The sequence below is a fragment of the Bufo bufo genome, chromosome 11 (assembly GCF_905171765.1).
Source record: "Bufo bufo chromosome 11, aBufBuf1.1, whole genome shotgun sequence".
Lineage (NCBI taxonomy): Eukaryota > Metazoa > Chordata > Amphibia > Anura > Bufonidae > Bufo > Bufo bufo.
In genome coordinates, this window is record NC_053399.1 from 32,263,716 (window position 1) to 32,282,879 (window position 19,164).

At 43.7% G+C, this 19,164-nt stretch overlaps 1 protein-coding gene across 2 annotated transcripts in view; it reads left to right on the forward strand.

Moving 5' to 3' along the window:
• TMEM260 (transmembrane protein 260) overlaps positions 1–19,164 on the forward strand; it is a 63,428-nt gene that overhangs the window by 25,088 nt on the left and 19,176 nt on the right. The window contains exons 5-9 of one of the 2 annotated variants that reach the window (XM_040412770.1): positions 12,581–12,758; positions 15,104–15,217; positions 16,543–16,722; positions 17,729–17,769; positions 18,863–18,949. In XM_040412770.1, coding sequence (XP_040268704.1) covers positions 12,581–12,758; positions 15,104–15,217; positions 16,543–16,722; positions 17,729–17,769; positions 18,863–18,949 — 600 coding nt within the window. The remainder of the gene's footprint in view (positions 1–12,580; positions 12,759–15,103; positions 15,218–16,542; positions 16,723–17,728; positions 17,770–18,862; positions 18,950–19,164) is intronic. The other variant, XM_040412771.1, reaches the window with a different exon arrangement.

Consider the following 19,164-nt stretch of genomic DNA (forward strand, 5'->3'; position numbering starts at 1 on the left):
TTCCTTCTGGTGGGCCAAGGGACCCATCCCACAGTGAGGCTCAGTTTTGGATGCTTTTCCTAAGCCATTCATCTTTACAATCTTAGTAAGTAGCAGTCTTTGTGTTGTCTGCCTTGGTCAAGTTGTTAGATTTCCTTTCATATGTGTCTCTATTATATCTATTTCTGGAATAATTTGAGAATCTACAAAAGAGGTTCTCCAGCGGGGCAACATTTTTAGTAAAGTGCTCATAACGGTATGAAAAAATGGAAAAATCAATATTCTCCTTTTACTATACCCTTACTGCTCCCATTACGATGTTTCCGGGTCCCTGCTGGTTACGGGCTCCACACATGGGTAATGGCAGGAGATGCCAGAATATGATCTGTTTAACTCCAGTTTTCAACTACAACAAAGAGAACCTGTCATCAACGTTATGCTGATCTCACTGAGGGCAGTATAAAATAGTGACAGAAATGCTGATCTCAGCGCTGTGTCACTCGTGAGCTAAAAGTAAGTGGTTGCTGAGAACCAGCATCATAATCACTGCAGCCCAGGCCTGGAAAAGAGTCAGATCTACCTGAGAAGAGTCCTGGTTATTCCTAATCTCCTGCTCTCTCACCCATCTGCTGATGGTTGGCAGTTCTCTCCTAGAGGGAAAGGGAGAAAACTAGGTAGGAGACTGTCAGCCATCAGCAGGTGGGCAGGAGAGCAGGAACTCATGGATAACCAGGACTCTTCTCAGGTGGCCGGGACTCTTTTCCAGGCCCAGTCTGCAATGATTGTGATGTTGGTTCTCGGCAACCACTTACTTTTAACTTATAAATGACAGACGGCTGAAATCAACTCACCTGTGTCTACGTTATACTGCCGTTAGTATGGGCAGCATAAAGTTGATGACAGGTTCCCTTTAAAGCGAACCTGTCACCAGGATTTTGTATATAGAGCTGGGGACATGGGCTGCTAGATGGCCACTAGCACATCTGCAGTACCCAGTCCCCACAGCTCTCTGCGCTTTTATTGTGTTAAAAAACAGTTTTGATCCATATGCAAATTACGTGATATGAGTCCTGTGTCCGGAGATGAGTCAAGCGGAAAGGAGCCCAGCACCGCCCCGCGTCCTCCGAATCTCCTCCTTGCTGGCTAACGTCACAGAGCTGGAGCGCCGAAATCTCGCGATGCGCGAGCTAGCGCATGCGCAGTGTCGGCATCATGTTCATTCCCTGTACTGGCATCAGCACAGGGAACGAACTACGCATGTGCTAGCTCGCGCATCGCGAGATTTCGGTGCTCCAGCTCTGTGACGTCCGCCAGCAAGGAGGAGATTCGGAGGACGCGGGCGGTGCTGGGCTCCTTTCCGCTTGACTCATCTCCGGATACAGGACTCGTATCAGGTCATTTGCATATGGATCAAAACTGTTTTTTAACACAATAAAAGCGCAGAGAGCTGTGGGGACTGGGTACTGCAGAAGTGCTAGTGGCCATCTAGCAGCCCATGTCCCCAGCTCTATGCGCAAAATCCTGGTGACAGGTTCTCTTTAAGAAATAATGTATTCTTGTATGTCGCTCTTCTTATTGAGCACAGTTTTGTGGTATTATTTAGGTATGCATGATTTGTCACCTTTTATGGTGGCGGTATTTGGGCAGTGGATGGTGATAACATGGCACATAGTAGGGATCAAAAACCTCTGGCACTCCAGCTGCTGTGAAACTACAACTCCCAGCATTCACATTTACTTGCCTGTCCTTGTAACTCCCATACAGGAGGATTCTGGGAGCTGTAGTTTCTGAACAGCTGGGGGGCCAGAGGCTGCCAATTCCTGGCATACAGAATGTAGCTCTGTATAGCGCTCTCTTTTGACAAGTATAAAGCCTGTATTGGACAGGGAGATCAGCAAGCGATTGTCGGGATGGAAGCGTTTCCTCCCAACAATCGCCTGATCGCTAGGGGAGGAGACCACTGCTATTACATGCAGCAATCTCCTCTTCAGTATAAGGATGAGTGATCGCTATTAGACAGCTTGATCTGACCCGATGTACAAGCGTTTGCTCGTTTTATCAGGCAGTCGGCGGCAGTATTACACTGCAAGATTATCGCTAACGAGTGTCCATGCGAACGCTAGTTAGCGATTATCAGCCAAAGTATTGATTAGTGTAATACAGGCTTTAAGGAGAATTTTTATTTGGAAGGAGGGAGAGAAGTTTTTAGGGCACGTTCGCAAAGACCAAATATTCTATAACATTTCGGAAAGAACTACTTAATCAGACCTCTACGTACTGAACCTTGAACTGACCCAAGAGCTGACAACATTTTGCATCTATTGCATTTTCCTGATCATGTTTATGGATTATGTGGGTTTTTAATAAAAAAAAAAAAATTGTGTTGTCCACCTTTTGAAACACTTTTGTTGGGCCCCTTTCCCACCCGCTAGACCTTTTGGAGTGAAGCACCCTTAGCTGCTCCCTGCTGCTTGGTTCCAGCTCCTAGGATTCCAGTTCACGGCTTGTCACCTAGCGGAGTGGACGGGCAGTCAGATCCCGCTTGGACAAGTCACCGCTGAGGTCGGTTATTGGCTACAGAGTCACACAAGACCCCCTTCTATGCTTACAAGACGGGACTACGGAGCGCAGCAAACACAGCCGTGTATAGAAGGAGCCGGAACCGAGCAGCGCGGAGACTTATTTTGATGGGGAGACCTCTTTAATACACAGGTTGCAGGGTTGGCATTTGCAACTAGCTCATTTCCCCACAATAATATAAGACATGTTTGGGTACATGATTATTAATATTGTCTGCTTCTTTTATAACAAACACTCTACTTAAAATCTGTTATGAAAGTTTTTAAATATTTTTTCTTTATTTTCGGCTTTGGAATGCGTCATTGGCATCTACTTGGGTATCTGTATTGTACCCATTTGGTTAGCTAAGACCTCAAGGCATTAGTAAAGTCCAGAATGTAGATTTGGGCTGTCGCCAAGTGAAATTTAGATCGAAACAAATTTCAGAAAGAAAAGGAACATCCGATTTGTATTTTTTTTGTTTTTTGTAGCCATTCACTGACAGCGATGAGAGGGCTTACCTACTGAGTGTTAGCAACATATAGAATCGTACGGAGAAGAGACGTTCATAGAGAGCAATCATGAATGGGTTGCACTTAACTGGGTTACACCATGATTTAATGTGAACAATTAAAATCTGACATCATATAAGACATGACAATCTCATCCTAACAAAGTTAGAACCTCACATGGATCCAGAGATTTCCCCATTCATTGTTCTCCAAGATTTTGTTTGAAGCTGGCAGCTTGTTCTTTCATGGGGGGGGGGGGTCCTTTTTCTGCAGCTGGTGGCAGTTGAAGGATGGAACTGAACATGTGTATCCACCTCAGTGAGGTGGACAGAGAAATTAGAAAAAGAACAAACAGCAGGTGGCGCTATACAGATAAATTTCATTGAATAACTCGGTGGCTATGCTAAATTTTTTATTACATGCAATTACAATGCCATTTAGATCCTGGTGCTGGTTTGAAAAACTGTAGAATATTTTTCGTGTGACAGCCCCTTTTAATTATGTACGGAGTAATTGGTCAACATCTGAAGCTTTTTCTCAGAAGATGACAGACCTTGGCCATTAGTTCAGCGAACATCCACATAGACGTGACAGAGAAGGGGAGGGAAAAGATGACCATCTTCAACTTGGGGAGTTGAGTGCTTTATGTATATGACATTGTGGCTAGATGCTGGGCATGCCCGGGAGTATATTGATGCTTTGTTAACCTATGTAAGTCAATACATTGGTTAAAGGGATTGTCCGGGTTATCCCTTTCTTCCCCCACTCAGCCTCTCTGACATGAGCATATTTCATGCTCCTACTCTCTCACTTCCCCTGCGCTGAATTGCACAAGGCAATTGCTGTTTGTTTGCATTTCTCACTGCTAGGCGGAGGCTTCCGCCTAGCAGTGTTCCCAGTGACGTCACTGGATGATGGGCGGGCTTTAGCACTGCTCCAGGCCTTTTAACAGGCTAGGGCAGCACTAAAGCCCGCCCATTAGTGGAGGTGATGTCACCGGACTCACTGCTAGGTGAAAGCCTCCTCCTAGCTTTACCCATGGAGAGCCCAGTACGTCACTGGATCTTCAGAAAAAAGCCCTTGCCCTGCGCGATTCATCTGAGTGGAGGAAGAAAGACATATGTCCAGGTTCAGCTACTACTGGTTGTATGATATCAGGATGTGCTAGATTTTATCTTTTGTTTTCTAATTATCACTCCTGTCGCAACTAGTTGTCGTGACAGGAAGGTATGAACCGTACATGCAGCGGTACACTGGTTGGCCAATGATCTTCAAGTTACAACGGACTCTATAGTGATCTTAAATGGGTTGTCCCATCTAAAAAACCCATTCTCTGAGGAACCTCAGGTGGTTAGCAGATCATCCTGAGCCTGACAGCTAATACTACCAGCAATTGGCAGATGTAGCATGAGTGTCTCCACAAAGGTGTTATTTGATACCCATTCAAATCAATTTATTACCAAGTTATACATGGTCGCTTTTATTCTTACAGTGCAGAAGCAGCTTTTTGCACTTGATCTTCACTATAGCAAATAGAGAAGGTCCTGACTGGGAACCCATCCCTATTAGACTTCAATTTTGCCCCAACAAGTCATATGGACATAGGTTGTCCTAATGGAGCAACTGTTCTCATGTTCCGCTATTTCTGTGGAACATCTGGATTTGGGTTTTCCACGTTTAGGTGCAGGATAGACAACCGGTTGTATGAAGCCTGGTGTAACAGGGTCTCTGTGGCCAACTTTAATTTTTTTGAAAGTCAGTGTGGTGTCAATGAATTATTTGAATGTGAACTGTTAGGGTAGATTCGCAACGAGGATTTTGGGTGTAGGCTTCAGTGTGGATTCGGTGCGGAAAACCAGGCCGAACCTGCGCTGAAACCGCCTCCCAGGAGGCCATACTACAGTTCATGCAAGTGAAGGTTTCTGCTGCACAGTTTTCAAGACGGCGTGAAGAGTGTACAGGTCCATTGTCGGCGTAGTTACCGCTCGGCTTTCTCGCAATGCCACAGTGGGAGCTACACCTAGAGCGGGTCCTCATGAAAACCCACGGCTGAAACCACAACACAGCAGTTTCTGCCATGGGATACACAGAGGATTTTCTACTCTTGGGCCTCTTGCACACGACCGTATGTTTTTTGCGGTCCACAAAAACGGAACAGCTGGCCCTTTATAGAACAGTACTATCCTTGTCTGTAATGCAGACAATAATAGGACATGTTCTATTTTTTTGCGGAATGGTATTACGGACATACGGAAACGGAATGCACACGGAGTAACTTCAGTTTTTTTGCGGACCAATTGAAGTGAATTGCTCGGCATACGGTCCGCAAAAAAAACAGAGCAGACACTGAAAGAAAATACGTTTGTGTGCATGTGGCCTTAGGGTAGGTTTTTTTGGAGGAGGGTTTGAAGCAGGTTTTTCAACCAAAGCCAGAAGTGCATTGAAAAGGAATCGAATATATAAAGGAAGGACTTCTCCTTCCTGCCAGATCCACTTCTGGCTTTGGCTGAAAAACCCACAGGCATAACTGCTTCAAATCCTGCTCCAAAAAACTGTGTGTGAACCTACCTCTGTATGAATCTTCATCTCCACACTTGTGTGGCCCTTTGTAAACTTGTGGTGCCCTATGATATAATCTCAATATTTCTCCTCTAAAATTTAGAGCAGATTTTATACAGTTGGTGCTTGTGAAAAGAGGGGTCTGTGAAAATGGAGACTCCAGACTGGGTCATTACACAATAATATGGAGAAAGGGAACATTGATCAGAGGGGTATTGACTGGTTATCTTTGGGGATTTAAGACAATTAGGCCTCATGCACACGACCATTGTTGGCCAGTGCCCGTATTGCAACCGCATAACGGATGTGTACCATTCACTTGAAAGGGTCCGCAATCCAGAAGGTGCGGTGCGGAACAGAGGCACTTCGTAGTGCTGCTTTGGTTTCCTGTCCGTGCCTCCGCACTGCAAAACAGAAGGGCATGCACTACTTTTTTGCGGTGTGGACAGTCGGATGCAGATCGTGGGGCACATTCAAGTGAGTGGGTCCTGCGTCCGCATACAGCCGCAGCACGGGCCCGGCCGGCACATGTTCGTGTGCATGAGCCCTTAGTTGATTTTGTGATTCAGTCTTTGTGTGATGGGTTTTGATGAATTTTGATTCAAGAAGACAGGGCATTACTAAATGACAATTATCTACAGCCGTTTCCTCCAGATAAGACTTGTGAGCTTTAAGGCACAATAGCCGTTCCTCACACACGTGGACGCCGGGGTTTTTATTTTTACATTAAATGGTTTGCACTGCCTTAGATTATCGAGAACAAGCCTACTTGAAATCTCCCTAGGACTGATAACCTTATTGTATACTGTAGCTAATAGCCAAGGCTTTGTTTTCCAGTCCTGTGCATTGCACATGGGTAGCCGAAGAAAGTGCAGGTTGGCAAGGAACCAAGTCTGAGACCTATAAGTACTAATGGCGGTGCCCTCGAGAGGAGTCATAGCGCCACATTAAGCATCGAGTGGAGCACTATAGGAGAAATTAACTTCACTCACTCCACGCCTTTCAGACAGGCACAAAAGAAGTGGTAAGGGGACTAACATCAGGAGATCCATAACTATTATTGCCGTGGAGGGTTGGGCATTTTGTATTTAATAAATCCCAGCTCAGATGTGATATACACATGCACGCATTAACATTTAGCAGACATTGTACTCTGGCCTTGATTAATTTGTGAAATCTGGAGTAATACAATTAGAGTCAGTATGGTAGACGGGATTGAACTTTGTACAAAGAATATTATTTTGGAAGACAAATACATTTTAATCCGTATTTGCTGGTCATTCTAAGACAATGATTCCCAATTATGTAACCACGGGGAACCCAGGGAAAATGCATTTCCTCACAGGGACCCCCTGCTCCTACCTTAAAGGGTCTGTCCAGGATTTTAAGACTGATGGCCCACCCTCCGCTTAGGCTATCCATATCGGATCTATGGGGATCTGCATCCCTCCAGGCTCCAATTCAGATGTGGGCGAAGCCTAAAGATGACCACTTGTATCATGATGATCAAATCCAGTCTGAATACCATGCATTTGAATAAGGTTTCAGCTGAGAAAACCTTGAATGGGGCTGAGCTGCTCCTAGGCCATGTGACCAATCAACGTGTCGTCACTTGGCCTAGGGAAAGCAGAGAGAAGGCCGCGGTGCTCACAGGAGCGGCGCTGCCTTCTCAAACAGCTGATCGGCAGAGATCCCGGGTGTCGGACCCCGAAGATCAGTAAAAAAAAAAATATATATATCTCAGAAAACACCTTTAATGCCAACAGGTGAACATAACCTAAAGCTGGCCATATACTTTTGTTGGATGAGAACGATGGGATCGGCCAACTGGGATGTGTGGGGAGCTCCCGACCATCATATGTTAGGGGAGACAGTGTACTTTTAAAGTGGTTATCCGAGGCTGGAAACAGGCCCCCATACACCCGGGTACCCTCACACTGATTCTACTTACCTGACTCCCCATCACCGCCTGCCATTGGCTGCTCCCCCGAAACGGGATGTTTTCATCCGCGCACGGGGAGAAGCGGCTGCGGCAGTGCGGGGACCAGGAGTGCCGTGGGGAGCCAGGTAAGTAGAATCAGTGTGAGGGGCCCGTGCGATAGGGGGCAATATCCAGCCTCGTATAACTCCCTTTAAAGTAATAGGCAAATTAGCAGTTAAGTGCATTGAGGGTGAGTCCTAGCCACTCGGTGCACCCTTGATCTTCCTGCTTCTCTTGCCAGCCCCTCTCTCTTCCACTTCCTGCATAGTGATCTTGCTTGCCACTGTTAGGTATCTTCTCTGCTACTGGTCTCCGCAGAACTCAGCGGTCATGTGCTGAGGGCATTGATTGGCCAGCAGCAGTTACCGAGCAATTAAGACAAAAATTGTACAAGATCATTATCAGACATGAAATGGTGTTCTCCAGAATCGGGAACAAATGGTCAGGGTCCCCACTGACCATAACTGTGATGCACCTCTACTTGTACGTACAGCTAGTCAGTGGCCTCAGCGGTGACCTGAACATGAACAGCACTTGACCGCTGAGCTCTGTCTGACCGGACCCGGGTGGAGACGGGAGCTCATAGAAATATAGAATGTGTCGGCAGATAAGAACCATTTGGCCCATCTAGTCTGCCCAATATACTGAATACTATGGATAGCCCCTGCCCTATCTTATATGAAGGATGGCCTAAGCCTTTCCCATGCATGCTTAAACCCCTTCACTGTATTTGCAGCTACCACTTCTGCAGGAAGGCTATTCCATGCACCACTACTCTCTCAGTAAAGTAAATACTTCTGATATACATTTAATAACCTTTGCCCCTCTAATTTAAAACTATGTCCTCTTGTACAGTTTTTCTTCTTTTAAAATTTCTCTCCTCTTTTACCTTTTTGATTCCCTTTATGTATTAAAAGTTTCTATCATATCCCCTCTGTCTCGTCTTTCTTCCAAGCTATACATGGTAAGGTCTTTAATCTTCTGGTAAGTTTTGTCCTGCAATCCATGTACCAGTATAGTAGCTTTTCTCTGAACTCTCTCTAGAGTATCAATATCCTTCTGAGATTATGGTCCACCAGTACTGAGCACAATACTCCAAATGAGGTCTCACTAGTGCTCTGTAGAGCGGCATGAGCAACCTCCCTCTTTCTACTGTGTAATTCCTCTTCTATACACCCAAGCAGTCTCTAGCATTTCCTGCTGCTCTATGACATTGTCTGCCTACCTTAAGTCTTCTGAAATAAGATCCCTAAATCCCTTTCCTCAGATACTGAGGTTAGGACTGTACACTGATTTTATATTCTGCTTTTGGGTTTTTTACGCCCCAGTGCTTATCTTGAACTTATCAACATTAAATTTAGTTGCCATATTTTGACCATTCCACTAGTTTTCCTAAATCCTTTTCCAATTGGTGTATCCCACCATGAACATCAACCCTTTACAAATCTTTGCGTGCATCAGCAAAAATGTATACCTTACCATCGAGGCCTTCTGCAATTTCGCTGATAAAGATATTAACACAATGAGTACCCAGGAACAGAGTCCCTGAGTACCCCACTGGTAACAAGACCATGGTCTGAATATACTCTATTGACTACAACCCTCTGTTGTCTGTCCCTCAGCCACTGCCTAATCCATTCAACAATATGGGAGTCCAAGCTCAAAGACTGCAATTTATTGGGACAGTATCAAAAGCCTTACTAAAGTCTAGATAAGCGATGTCTACTGCACCTCCGCCATCTATTATTTTAGTCACCCAATCAAAAAAAATCAATAAGATTAGTTTGACATGATCTCCCTGAAGTAAACCCATGCTGTTTTACATCTTTCAATCCATGGGATTTTAGATGTTCCACAATCCTCTCCTTAAGTATGGTTTCCATTAATTTCCCCACTATTGATGTCAGGCTTACTGGTCTATAGTTGCCCGATTCGTCCCTACTACCTTTCTTGTGAATGGGCACAACATTTGCTCATTTCCAATCTTCTGGGACGACTCCTGTTACCAGTGACTGGTTAAATAAATCTGTTAATGGTTTTGCTAGTTCACCGCTGAGCTCTTTTAATAGCTTTGGGTGTATCCCATCACAGGAATGCACTGAGCAGGTAAGTTTTTTACACCATGCCTGGCCATTGGTTCCTGGTCTCAGAGGACCCTTTTAACATGGCTGATATTTATCTTGTCTGATTTCCAATATTATTAGTGGACTTTGGGGATCCACCTGGGCATGCATGTGCCGTTGAGCAATATTACTGTACTGATGCCAGACTAGTTTAAAGCTATATCATTTGCTCTTCATAGACACAATTCTTGTAATACATAATCCATCTTTTATAAGGCTGGCAGAATCTGACATTCGGGGGTAAGTTTGATTTTGTTTACAGATTTAGGGTTTCATGGAGTGAAAATGAACTTTTTGTCCTACAGGCTTGGCAGGCTGGAATACTGTAAAGCCAAGCGCGTTTCAGTACTTGCCGACCCTTAGGGGAAACATTTATGACAGTATGTGGTTGTGGGAAAAGATGTGAACGACGAGAATATGGAATGGGACCCAAGATTAGTTTTCTTTGCAGTCAGCGGTACATTGCATATTTATCATCCAGTGCTCAGAAGTGCATTACGGCCGAAAGTGTGTTTGTCCTCAGCTTCATGGTGTCTAGATGTGCTGGATATATAGGCGAAAGTATCATGGACAACAAAAATTAATTCAGATTTATGGGAGAATACATATGTATGTTTGCCTCGATTGCTTTATTCATGTGGCACACAAGCATGTAGGATGGTGGAGGATACCTGGGGTGCTGGTGCATGGAGTAGATACATATACAGTTGATGAGACCTTTGTCACAAGGCAAAAGACCCAAGGCTGGTGCCAGGTGCACGGAGACTAAAATTGCACCAGATTTATCACACTGGCTGATGCTGATTTACTATCATTTACTCCAGAAACTGAAGATGTTCCAAATTTACTGGGACACCTGCGTTTCTTAATAATTTTGGCTCATTTTATGCCAATGGTGCTTACCACGCTCCCCGGCAACCACGTCGCTCCTGATGCCTGCACGGCTGCAGCTGCATCTCGAGCCTTCCTAGCGTTGCGTGTGACGCTAGGGAGGTTCGTTCCCGTCGTGGCTTGCTATTGACTGCCCTCCCCGATCGCTGGATGTTTTGATCAGCGAGACAGGGAGATGCAGCGGCCGCCATGCGGGCATCAGGAGCGACGTGGGTGCCGGGAGCAGGGTAAGCACAACCTGTATGAGGGGGCCCGGGCATTAGAGGGGGTATTATAGGGGCTGTATAGCCCCTTTAAATCCCTCCTGTTAGTTCAGCCTGCCAATGAAGCATCATTTAATCACATGGTACATATTACATTGGTGTTTGACTATTAAGAAGCGCTTGAAGCCAGGTCCAAGTTACAGTTGCCTGCAACTTGACCATGTCAGGACATCCCGTGTCAACAGCAGGGTTGCTCTTGAGAAACCTGCTGAAGAAAGGGCAGCCGTCATCTTGCTTTCTGCCCCATAGGTTAGCAGTGATGGTTAACCTCCAGCACTGAAGCTGCGGTGAAACTACAACTCCCAGCATGCTCAATTCATTTCTATGGCGTTCTGAGAACAGCCAACCAAGTGTACATCTTGAGAGTCTTAAGGGTACTTTCCCACTAGCGTTTTTCTTTTCCGGCGCTGAGTTCCGTCCTAGGGGCTCAAATCCGGAAAAGAACTGATCAGTTTTATCCCCATGTATTCTGAATGGAGAGTAATCCGTTCAGGAGGCATCAGGATGTCTTCAGTTCAGTCTTTTTGACTGATCAGGCTTTTCAGAAAACCGTAGCATGTTGTATTTTTACCTCCGGCCAAAAATCCTGAACACTTTGACTGAACGCCGGATCCGGTCTTTTTCCCATTGACTTGCATTAGCGCCGGATCCGGCGCCGTGTGTTCAGTCAAACCGGATCAACCGGATTCAAATGTAATCCGTTTTCACATGTTTTTCCGGATCCGGCGGGCAGTTCCGGTGACTAGTGTGAAAGTAGCCTTAGTTTTACCACAACTGGAGTGCCTGAGGTTAGCCATCACAGGGTTATAGCAAGTCAACATGTAATCATGGCCCCTACAAGCCGCCACAGGTTAGGGAAAGGACATCCAACTGGGATCCCACTAGGTAAATCAATAAAGGAGAAGAGTAACAATTTGGTGTATAAAGGCCACAGAGCATTAATTTATTTATTTATTTTTCCTCGCGTCTTAAATCTCAAATGGACAGTTGTTCTGAGACATGAAGTTGCTTGAGATGCATGACCTTCCATTGTGTACAGGAGCTGTTAGGTTAGGACAAGTAAGTGTATCCGGATAGTAAAGAGCCTTTCTGAACTCCAGAGTAAGTTAGTTTCACTCCGTAGGTTTTCCTTCTACATAAATAGTTACTTTTATAGTCACTTTGATCATAAAAGAACTTCCCACCCGCGAACAACCTGGCAGTGGTAGTTCTACAAGGATTCGAGACCCACGGGCAGCCTTACCCCCTATGTCAAATATCCTATCTAGAAACCTGGGACCGATATTGGACAAAGGCAGTCATTCACTGATCTCCCTTTCTTCCGTGTGACATTGAATCTGTCTGTTCCCCGTACACTAGGATCCATTGTTCTCCTCCTATTTATGTTAACATTACAGGCTTGCTGCTCGCTGCGGCCGCTGTTTTCATTCAGTCTGGCAATGGTCTTGAAAGCTTAGAACTTCCCATTCTACCTTAAGGGGCATGCCATGTGTGCTAGGACATGAAACAGTTGCTCTCACTTACCCTTATTGTGTGTGCTTTTTCTCCCCCCCCCACTCTAATTAATATTGTCATGAATTGGTTTGTGGAAATGTTACATAGCGAAGCGATCGCTCTGGGTAGCAAGAGCTGATCGTAGCTATAATATAAAATGCATAACAAACAGTTCTATTTTGTGGCAAAAGAAGATTTTCCCGTTATCTGTGTTTGCAGGCTTTCTGGCTCGTATACGGCAGGAATCCTTGCTGCAGGGTTATATTCATTTTCACGTCTAACATGGCAGTGGTCCATTGCAGCCGAGGTTTTCAGCCTGAACAATCTGTTTGTGGTGATGCTCATGGGTCTTACGGTGGAGTTTCACAAGGCGAAAACTGTCAGCGAGAGATCAAAGGTAATGTTGGATGCATCCAGCAGTGCCAAGTGAAATAGAACAATTCTGTCTCAATAACGAGAAGTATTTATTCATTTGTTTTGTGTGATGTTCTATGTTCAGTAATTCAGCTTCCATGAAGAGCATTTCCCCTTGAAATTAAACAGGAGGGTGTTTCCAGGATCTCCCATTCAGGGGTCTAGGAAAGCTTTGTGACACCTACCATACTTGGTGGTGATATTGGTTCACATCTAACGTCACCATGAACATAGACTGTACAACTAAGCTTGATGAAATGGTCAACTTGTCCCAAAGCCATTTCTGGTAGCTTCCCTCACTTGGCATGATCCCTTCCATTAGCCATGGTGGAGAGCTGCTGCCAGGAGACATCCTTTCAATGGGTGCCATACTACGAGGATGATTTGTGGCTGCTTTCAGCTTTTACTATTGGAAGTTTCACCTACTAGAGCTACAACAACCCCTATATACACCTACTTTTAGGATCATATACTCAGTCCAGTCTATTTCTGGCTTTGGAACTAAAGTCAACATTAGTTATCTAGAGACACCTATCTGTGGACAGGTTTGTTTTGATCTTTTGGACATCATCAGCAGAGAACTGGTTAGCTGTCTGACGTCCTGTTTTACCTAAAGACAAGTATCTGTGGACAGGTTTGAGGTCCGTTGTGGTCTTTTGGACCTAATCAGCAGATATCTGGTTGAATGTATGATATCCTGTTTTACCTAGATACACATATCTGTGGGCAGGTCTGTTTTATTATTTTGGACTTCATTAGCAGATATACTGTATGTTAGCTGTAAAAAATGCTGTTTTACCTAGAAACAAGCATCTGTGGACAGGTCTGTTTTGTTCTTTTGGACTTCATTAGCAGAGATCTGGTTAGCTGGATGGCATGCTGTTTTACCTAGAGACAGCCTGTGTTGGTCATTTGGACCTCATCAGCAGAGATATGTTAGATGTATAACATGCTATTTTATCTAGAAACAAGTATTTGTGGACTGGTCTGTTTTGGTCATTTGAACCTCATCAGCAGAGATATGTTAGATGTATAATATGCTGTTTTAATAGCCTCATTTCAAGATGAGCTATTATACATTTCTCATGGTGAAATGTCGAAAGCCACCTTTCTTGAGCATTGGTAATCCACTACTGTTGATTTTAAGGGGAATTGTTCTTCAAATAAACTTAAATTGTAATATTAAATCAAGTCATGCAAACTGTTTTAAATGATCCACAAATACATATGTAAAGGCTTCTGCTAGTTTAGCCTAATACAGTTCACTTATAAATTAGTTGTATTCTTCAAAGTGACTGTCCAATTAAAAGAAAAAAAATATTCAGACTAGCTGGGGAACAAAAAGAACACTTACATGGTGACCTTCTTTTCATTTGTTGAGATGCAGAGCCGTCACTTCTCCAGGCTCCTCTTCTGCTATCCATGATGGCAACACTGCTTCTCAGACTGCCCGATGCATACTCTGAGTTTGGTAGTCCAAGATGCTTCCTGCTGTCCTTGGATTGGCCAGCACTGCTCAGCTGAACAGTGCTGACCAATCCAAGAGCAGTGCTGGGCAAGCAGGAAGTGTCTTGGACTACTGATGCACAGTTTGCATCAAGTAGCCTGAGAGGCATTGTGGCTATCTTGGCTGGCAGAAGAGAAACCTCGAAATTGGTGGATCTGCAGATGAAAAGGAGGGAACCAGGTAAATGTTCTGTTCGTTCCCCAGTCTTGAACTGGAGGGTCACTTTAATGTCTATGGGAGTTGGCAGACAGGTCCATAGAAGGGTCATGAAAGAAAAAAAAATTATAGACTGCACCACCAGTGTAATGCATACTGTCTTAGAATGATTCCTAGCTAGAAATCTTGTGCTTAGTGAACAACACTATTAGGAGGTAGGAAAGTGGCTTCTCATCTTTACTCCATGCTGAATGGGATTGGGCTTTGGTTTTGCGGTGGAGATGGATCACTTGGCAAGAGAAGACTGGTGAATATGCCAAGACACCGGCTAAGTAGCCTTTGGTATGACGGGAAACAATGAAGTACAAGACAATAAATCTTCAAGTTTTCTATTGAAAGCAGACGCTTTGAGATCAGATGAAGATTGTTCGCACTCCATTAGTCCATGTCATATAAGAAGCTGCTTTCCTGGTGCCATGGGATTGTCACCACTTTTTGTCTGCAAAATGATCCAATCAAGCATGTAGAAGGATCATCAGTCTCATTCCTAAACACTTTCTGACATAGTCCTATTTCGCTTATAAAACTTGTTGACCTTTTGAAAAAATGCTTATTGATAACTTCTGTGTCATAAATGATTGTTTGTTTCCATTTTTTATTCTTAGATTTCTCTCTATGGTGCGTTTTGCTGTGGGCTCAGCTTGTGTAACCAGCACACTGTTGTACTGTATATCGTATGCATTGTGATTTGGGTTCTAGGACATCAGTTCCTGCATAAGGTTTGTATGCATATTTCTACACGGACACCCACATCTCCGTGGAGTCTTAGGGAAGGTGGGGAACTAGTGGCAGAGACTTTGCGAACCAATAACTTCGGCTCATCGGAGCCAATACATTCTAATACTGTACAGAGCTCCTGCTCTGTACAGTATTAAAACAAAGTTTTATGCGAATTGACTTCGGATGTGTCATCCGAAGTCGATTTGCTCATCCCTACTTACAACCTTTCTGCGTGCAATAAAAAAAAGCAGTGGCCCAAAATTAATGAGTAAAGAATTTTTTATTTAATTATGCAAAACTACCAAGAACATGCAGGAGCCACCCATTAGTGCTTTCGGTTCTTTAACTCCCATTCAGATCAGTGGAGAATGATTACACATATGTGGCCACCTTTCCATTAATGGCTGGACTTTTAAGCCCTACAAATAATTTTTTAGACAACCTCTTGAACGCCCTTGCGTTCTCTGGAAGTATATTGACTTTACGGCTTTGTTTGTCCCCTTACCACTTTTTCAAGCCTCATCTTCTTATGGCGTTTGCCTTATTATTACCTCCACCCTTAGTTATGTACTTTTTTTTTTCAAGTCTCTGAACTTGAACCTACATAGTTATATAGTTAATAAGGTTGAAAAAAGACATATTGGGTTCGACCAAGGGATAGGTGGGGATGTAAATTTTAGAAAAGGGGAGTGAAGCTGAACTTTTATTATTCATTCTTTTTATGTTACAAGGAACATCGGTCATGAGCTCTCCTATAGACTTTCGAAGGAAGTATAATTTAGTTGTTAAATTCACTAGTCACATACCATTTCTTATATGGAAACAAAGTTCTTCTCGAAACCACGTCTTGGAAATGAGATAGTCCGAGGCACCATTTTACAGTAGGGACCTGTTCCTACGGTAGCTCTTCATAAGCCTGTTGATGGACATCCTTTCTTAACGCTGTCTTAATTTTGTTGAAGAGCACAGGATGTTCTGTAAAATGCACTTATCAGCCTTCCTCTTCCAATTCTGGAGTGGGTTATCTCAGCCTTGCAGTTCCTACCTATGGATATCAGGAAAATGATTTCAGCACAGGCAATGCAGGTTATGATACTCGGGAGTGCGGGCTAATAATATTGGCTTCACTTACATTCTCACTCTGCCATGCAAAAGAGATCAGTTCGAAGCAATTTCTAAATAATCCCTAAAGTCAGGCGATTTGACAGCATTCCCGGAGACTTGTTACAAATTGGGAAATCGTCTATGTGTAAAAATATTATTTGATGTTTTCCAGCCTCTTGTAGAAGTTGGTCGGCAGTAACACTCAATGTTCTCTGTGCAGGAATTGTCCTTTAGTTATTTGGTGAAGTTAGGGCTCTGCTTCGCCACGGGGCTCTTACCTTATTCTTACCTAATTGTTTCTTCGTACTTCAATCAAGCACGATGGACCTGGGGAGACCAGACGACCGTTCAAGGGCTTCTGACTCATTTACTTCGAGAGGAGTACGGGACATTCAGTCTGGTAAAACCTCTCCTTCTTGTTTCCTCTCCTTTGAAGTTCTGTAGAACTTTAAACGCAATATTATCAGAAATTCCTTTCGTTCTCCTTTTTTTTTTTTTCAAGTGGATAATCTGTTATTTAGCTGAAAACAGTGATTTGGAATTAAATCCCTACCTCTGATTAATGTTGTTTAAAGGACGGTTCCAGAAGTGCCTCTCTTTATTATTTATTTTTTATTGCTTTAATAGCAAACTGCAAAAAGTAATCAGGATGGCCTAGCATAACTCTATTGGACGGGATTCCAGCAGAATTGCAGAACCAACGAGAATTGCAGAACCAACGAGATCCTTGAGTCTCTACCATACTTGTCCCTCATTGGTTGCATTGCATAAACAGAATAAAATAAGTCCTTTTAAGTGTTCACTTCCTGTAAATTATTAAAGGGGTTGTCCAAGGTAATTAAAAAATCTCGGACAAGCCCTCCCAAAAAAAAAAAAACATTTTGTACTCCTTTCTCCAGCGTTGTTCTCTGTGGTGATGGTCCAGTCCTCCTGCTTTTGCTTGTTTCCAATCTGCAGCGGGCACATACCGCACACCTTCGCGTCACAGCGGGAGTTATTTGCAGGTGTACAGCGCGTGACCGTTGCGGCCAATCGCTGTTTTCAGCATTAGGCCTCATTCACGCGTCAATGTTTTGGTCAGTGATTTCCATCAGTGATTTGATGAGCCAGAACCAGGGGTGGAGGCTACACAGAGATGAGGTACAAGGATTTGTTCTGTGTTTAGACCCTCCCCTGGTTTTGGCTCACAATCACTGGTGGAAATCACTGACCAAACACTGACTTTGTGAATAAGGCCTTATACTGCCAAGGACGGCGATTGGCTGTCCCACAAATCCCTTAGAAAATCTTTATGGGATTTGTGATGGTCGTCTGTTTATTCTTTCATTTGACCATTTATTAACGTTTTGCTTTTTACCAGGTTCTTGATGAGATTATAAACCTAACACACTTTTTTGTACCACTAGGCAAAATCGGAAGCAGGATCCAGTATGGGCGAGACTCTAATGTAAGAACTTAACGATATGTAATCATAGATTCCAAGGATACTCTGGACAGTAAAAAGTATATCTTCAGGATAAGTCATCCGTATCAGATCAGCTGTTTGAAGGGGTATCGGCGAGAGGAACAGCTGATCTGTGGGGGTGCTGGTAATCAGACTGATCTGATCTGATATTGGCGAACCTATGCTGAGGATAAGTCATCAATATTAACTTACTATACAACCCCTTTAATATGGTGGTTAGAGTATGTGTAGGGTACATGGGAGTGGAGATGACTGAATTGAAAAAGGGCAACTTGCATATTGAAGGCCCATTTTTCTCTTGTATAATATAATCCTGGTTTAAATAGGGATCGGTATTAAGGTATTTTGAGGGGTCGTCTAGGATTTTGATATTGATGGCCTTTGTCTAGGATTCTGATATTGATGGCCTACCATCAGGGCGCCCTACACCCTTGCTTATCAGTTGTTATGTTGTTGCTCCGTCTACTGTGTGGTGAACAAAGCTGGTAACTGCGGCGCTGCTCCATTCACGTCAATGGGAGCAGTGCTGCAGTAACCATCTTCTTCCACTACACAGTAGATCAGGGATGCTCAACCTGCGGCCCTCCAGCTGTCTTAAAACTACAACTCCCATCATGCCCTAATAGCTGTAGGCTGTCCAGGTATCCTGGGAATTGTAGTTTTGCAACAGCTGGAGGGCCGCAGGTTGGGCATCCTTGCAGTAGATGGATCTGTATAGTTCTTCTGACACCAAAGTTATAAGGTAACTGCTGATCAACAGGGATGCGGGGTGTCAGCTCACCACCAATGCGATCTTGATGGCCTATCCTGAGGATTGTCTATCAATATCAAATTCCTGGACGTGTACGTTGTCAGATATACTGCAGATACAGCTTTGTAAATTTGCTTCCCAGTGAATAAAAATGTCATTTTGGCACGTTTTGCATTGAAAGATACCACAATTATTCCTCTGCCCATAGAGTTTTTCCAGTCGTTACTTTATGAATGGTGAGTTTCTGGACTGATTGACATTTTTATATCTTTCTGTATTTGTGATTTTTTTATTTTTATTTTTTTATATTTTTCTTTCCTGTAGGTTTCAAATCAGCCACATGTGTGTAGAAATCACTCCTATGGCTCAAGGTCTCGCCGTGTTATCACTGTTGCTATGTTTTACTAACAGGTATTCTTTGCAAAACTATTGCTTTTGATTTCAACGACCCATATAACATGTGTAAATCTCATGTCAATCATTACAGATATTAATAGTCCCCTTTAAACGTTTCTCCCTTTATAAGCGCTGATATTCAGATCAGTGTGCCTTTGTTCACGCAGCTATGTGCAACCTTTTATACTCATCGGATGTCTTTCTCAAGCTTGCATAAGACTTGGAAAAGA